General features: G+C 36.3%; 1 protein-coding gene across 1 annotated transcript in view; it reads right to left on the bottom strand.

Moving 5' to 3' along the window:
- Nucleotides 1–5,735, bottom strand: part of LOC110288227 (zinc finger protein 665-like) — a 24,051-nt gene that overhangs the window by 7,802 nt on the left and 10,514 nt on the right. Inside the window, exon 3 of the mRNA XM_021154631.2 lies at nucleotides 368–415. Within this exon, the coding sequence (XP_021010290.1) occupies nucleotides 368–397 (30 nt within the window). The 5' untranslated portion in view covers nucleotides 398–415. The remainder of the gene's footprint in view (nucleotides 1–367; nucleotides 416–5,735) is intronic.

The raw sequence follows: 5,735 nt of genomic DNA, 5'->3' as shown, positions 1-5,735 counted from the left end.
ATGTATCAAAAGATGGCCTAGTCGGCCATCACTGGAAAGAGAGGCCAATTGGACTTGCAAACTTTATATGCCCAAGTACAAGGGAATGCCAGAGCCAAAAGTGGGAGTGGGTGAGTAGGGGAGTGGGGGGGAGGGTATGGGGGACTTTTGGGATAGCATTGGAAATGTAAATGAGGAAAATACCTAATAAAAATATTTAAAAAAAAGAGAGAAAGCTCAAAAGGCTTAATTTTGACCGTTGGTGAAGATCAAAGATAAATTAAAGGAACCAAACACTTTTGGTAACATTACCAGAGATAGAGAAGTAAAGTTTCAAATGGCTTAAATAATAAGAGGAATTTCTAATAAATGTAGACAGGACACTGACCTGAGGAGCATTTAGGAGAGAGGCATTCATTCTTCTTGTTACTCTTACCTGAAAAATTAAAAGTGAAAATAAATACACCTCTGTTATGAACAATGCTAAACCATATAAAAAACATAAAAATGAAAATGATACCAGAAACTTGTCAACATTCCTACAGAAAGGAAACATGGATGATATATTTAATGTGGCAAGGAAAATGACTACAATCTGAGGCCTTTTTCTAACCTCGGCAGGCAGCAGGCACAAACAGAGCACATACACTGCTGCTGTAAAACACTGCTATTCAGAGTTATTACTGGAAACTTTCAAGGACTAGAGTCATAGGTTAATGACTAGTGGGGACCAAATGAATGCTGTGCATTAAATAGAGGTTCATTAGTCATCACACTAGAACACAATATCTGACCCTTTGGTCACATTTCATTTCATTCTACCTTGCAGATACAGTATATGTTTTCCATGTGTGTCCTGATGTACAGACACAGATTCAATCCATCAAAGATCATGTTTTGGGTTTTTTTCCCCCCAAACTGATAAATCATCTTCAGGTCGAGTTACAGCCACTTCCATCATCATCTAAGAAGGCATTATATTCTTCCTGAGGTAAAATGTATCTTTCCAATACCTCTTCCTTTCAATGCGGAATTCTTTTCTAAATTCCATGCACACCTTTGTTGGGGAATATTGACCAGTGAAATGCACATGAATGCATTTATAAGTAGAATATTACAATGTAGGATACACCTGTCTTTAAATGGAATGTCCATGTGCTAAATGTTCTAAGCCAGTGGCTCTATTCCTTTCTAATGCTGAAACCTTTTAATACAGTACAAGGAACTCATGAATTAATGTATGTACATGTAGTAGGCCTATCTGTAGATTGATATAAAAGGGGTGTATCAGTCCCTAAGGCAATCAGAAATAGATCATTTATGGTAGCCTTAGGTGACTCCTGTGAAAGAGTCTATGCCCCAAGGCATCATGACCCTCAGGTTGAGAACTGTTCTAGGCAATGCCAAGACAGAATCATCAAGATGCAGGTATGGCAGAAACTCTCTGAGGGCTGCTACTCATAAGAGGATATGCATGAAGATAAAGTGAATCATTTCCACAGTACACGCAGATTTATAAAGCACTCATTGTATATCATCTTTGGCCTGAGTATATTTTATTCCATACCTTATTTAATCTTCATGGCTCCATGGGAAAACATAATTTTCAGAGCAATGATATCCATTATGATAGTGCAATTGTAAAATGAAACATAATTTAGTATTTTCTCTATTTTTATATGTTCCATAGCTTTTAACAAGGCTTTGCAGCATTTTTTTCAGCATCTACCTTTTTTTAACTTTACCCAATATTTATTTATTAAGCATATTTTATTGGATATTTTCTTCATTTACATTTCAAATGCTATCCCAAGAGCCCCCATACCCTCCCCACACCCTGCTCTCAACCAACCCACTCCAGTTTCCTGACACTGGCCTTCCCCTGTACTGAGCCATATGATCTTCACAATACCAAGGGCCCCTCCTCCTATTGATGGCAGACTATGCAACATATGCAACTAGAGACACAGTTATGGGGGGTACTCTTTAGTTCATATTACTGTTCCTCCTATAGGGTTGCAGACCCCTTTAGCTGCTGGGGTACTGTCTCTAGCTCCTTCATTAGGGGCCCTGGGTTCTACCCAATAGGTGACTGTGAGCATCTAGTCAGAATAAACATGACTAATACTTTTCTGTATTCTAAAACCAAATCAGCTCAACACAGACAACATAAAATATTGGTACAATATGTAATTTTAGGATAACTCCAAGATAGGGAATATCATGAACTTCAAATTATTTCTAAGTAGAAAAATAAATACATTATGAGTATAAATTTAGAGATATAATATTCATTTCATGAAATATTACTATAATTTTATATTAGTGTCAAAGAAGAATTCAGTGTGAGATTATCAAGACAGTATCTAAGCTTATATATAGCAAGAGTGTAAAATTTTTTTACTAAGGATAAACACATTTATATGTGTTCTCCGGCAAATGATTTTCTAATCAAAATAATAATATTATAGAGTCTGAATCTCAGGCTTGTGAATCCCAGTTGAATTCTTCAGAGAAAAATTCAAGAGAAATAGATGTTTCAGACCATTTTGGGCTAGGCACCAGACTGTTATCTTAAAAATGAACCTAACAAACAAGCAAACCAAGAAAGGAATGAGCAAATACCACAACTGTGAATCATTGCTTGCATTTAGCATATACGAGTTTAAAAGCAACCATGCTGTAGCATCTTTCAGATTAATAGTAAGACAAGACCAAAGTGCTCAGCAGCACAGACAGCTGAGAGATAGGGACAGGATGGGAGAGGACAATAAACTTCATTTTATCGTTATGTCATTATGATATTTGTTCTTCTTAGCATGTATCCTCATTTACTTCTTAAAATACTATTTTATGAATCAAAAAAAAAAGTGAATCATTTCAGGATATGCTCTTGGGATGATTCACACATTATGTCAGATCCATCAAAATCCTACCACTGTAGGAAACATCTTCCTGAACATGCATATATCTGTGTTTTGGAATTGTTCCAGGCAGTTCTGAGGTTCACAATTATAAATATACTTCAAGTGATACCCCTCAGTTCCTGGCTACTATGGATTTCCCCTATGATGACAACCCTTGTAATTCCACATGAAAGTAAAAATGTATGACATGGTTCTCCTCTTATATATACTTATACATATATACATTCATACACAGGCATACAAATTATATATGTCTAAAAATAAGAACTCATTCTGAATGTTGAAATATTACTACTACACAAAGTTGTCATGATACTAGCATATATGTAACTCTTTTTATGTATTATATTGACCCTATGTTTCTCTCATATCAAATACTTCTCCAGACAATAAACAGTCACTAGGATGGTCTCTTTCTATGCCACTGCCCAAGTAGTTTAGTGTGACAATGGGAAATAGTAGATGGATGGCATGCTGTGGAAAGTCATACAAAATTAATGAGAATCAAAGGGAAAAAGGGCGATTTTTCCAGAAAAAAAAAGTGACTATCAACCGTTATCAACAGAAGTTATGAAACAAATGGATTTAACAGATATCTACAGAACATTTTATCCTACAACAAAAGGATATACCTTCTTCTCAGCACCTCTTGGTACCTCCTCCAAAACTGACCATATAATTGGTCACAAAACAGACCTCAACTGATACAAAAATATTGAAATTATCCTATGCATCCTATCAGATCACCACGGACTAAGGCTGATCTTCAATAACAGCATAAATAATAGAAAGCCAACATTCATGTGGAAACTGAACAACACTCTACTCAATGATACCTTGGTCAAGGATGAAATAAAGAAAGAAATTAAAGACTTTCAGAGTTTAACTAAAACGAATCCACAACATACCCAAACTTATGGGACACAATGAAAGAAGTCCTAAGAGGAAAACTCATAGCCCTGAGTGCCTCTAAAAAAAAACACTAGAGAGAGCATACACTAGCAGTCTGACTGCACACCTAGAAGCTCTAGAAGAAAAGGAAGCAAATTCACCCAAGAGGAGTAGACATTAGGAAATAATCAAACTTAGGGCTTAAATCAACCAAATGGAAACAAAAAGAACTATTCAAAGAATCAACCAAACCAGGAGCTGGTTCTTTGAGAAAATCAACAGGATAGATAAACCCCTAGCCAGACTAACTAATGGGCACAGGTACAGTATCCTAATTATCAAAATCAGAAATGAAAAGGGAGACATAACAACAGCACCTAAGGAAATCCAAAACATCATCAGATCCTACTACAAAAGGCTATACTCGGCGCCACTGAGTGGTGTATGATCATGGGCCCTAGAGCACTCTTGAAAACAAGAGTCCTCTTGCAGTTTGCAGAAAGAAAAAAAAAAGGCTCAACTCAACAAATCTACAAAACCTGGATGAAATGGACAACTCCCTGATACTAGGTAGCAAAATTAAATCAGGATCATTAATGATTTTAACAGTCCCATTTCCCCTGAAGAAACAGAAGCAGTCAATAATAGTGTCCCAACCAAAAAAAGCCCAGGACCAGATGGGTTTAGTGCAGAGTTCTATCAGACCTTCAAAGAAGACCTATTCCAACTCTACTCAAACTATTCCATAAATAGAAACAGAAGATACTTTACTCAATTCATTCTAGGAGGCCACAATTACTCTGATACCTAAACCACATAAAGACCCAACAAAGAAAGAGAACTTCAGAACAATTTCCCTTATGAATATCGATGCAAAAATACTCAATAAAATCCTCACAAACCAAATCAAAGAACACATCTAAATGATCATCCATCATGACCAAGTAGGCTTCATCCCAGGGATGTAAGGATGGTTTCATATACAGAAATCCATCAATGAAATCTACTATATAAACAAATTCAAAGACAAAAAACACATGATCATCTTGTTACATGGTGAGAAAGCATTTGACAAAATACAACACCTCTTCATGATAAAAGTCATGGAAAGTTCAGGAATTCCAGGCCCATACCTAAACATAATAAAAGCAATATACAGCTAACCAGTAGCCAACATCAAAGTAAATGGAGAGAAGCTAGAAGCAATCCCACTAAAATCAGGGACTAGTCAAGGCTACCCACTTTCTCCCTACCTATTCAATATGGTATTTGAAGTCCTAGCCCGAGCAATTTGAGAACAAAAGGTGATCTAGAGGATACAAATTGGAAAGGAAGAAGTGAAAATATCACTATTTCCAGATGATATGATAGTATATATAAGTGACCCTAAAAATTCCACCAGAGAACTCCTAAACCTGATAAACAGTTTCAGCGCAGTAGCTGGATATGAAATTATCTCAAACAGATCAGTGGCCCTACTCTACACAAAGGATAAACAAGATGATAAGGAAATTAGGGAAACAACACCCTTCACAATAGTCACAAATAATATAAAATACCTTGGCGTAACTCTAACTAAGGAAATGAAAGATCTGTATGACAACTTCAAGTCTCTGTAGAAAGAAATTGAAAATCTCAGAAGATGGAAAGATCTCCCATGCCCATGGATTGGCAGGATTAATATAGTCAAAATGGGTATTCTGCCGAAAGCTATCTGCAGATTCAATGCAATTCCCATCAAAATTCCAACTCGATTCTTCACTGAGTTAGAAAGGGCAATTTGCAAATTCATCTGGAATAACAAAAAACCTAGGATAGCAAAAACTATTCTCAACAATAAAAGAACCTCTGGGGGAATCACCATGCCTGACCTCAGGCTCTACTACAAAGCAATTGTGATAAAAACTGCATGGTATTGGTACAGCGACAGACAGTTAG

Source organism: Mus caroli, unplaced genomic scaffold (genome assembly GCF_900094665.2).
Source record: "Mus caroli unplaced genomic scaffold, CAROLI_EIJ_v1.1 scaffold_10072_1, whole genome shotgun sequence".
In the NCBI taxonomy this organism is placed as follows: Eukaryota; Metazoa; Chordata; class Mammalia; order Rodentia; family Muridae; genus Mus; species Mus caroli.
The sequence above is the reverse complement of the archived record's forward strand: the minus strand, read 5'-3'. Positions and strand labels throughout refer to the sequence as shown.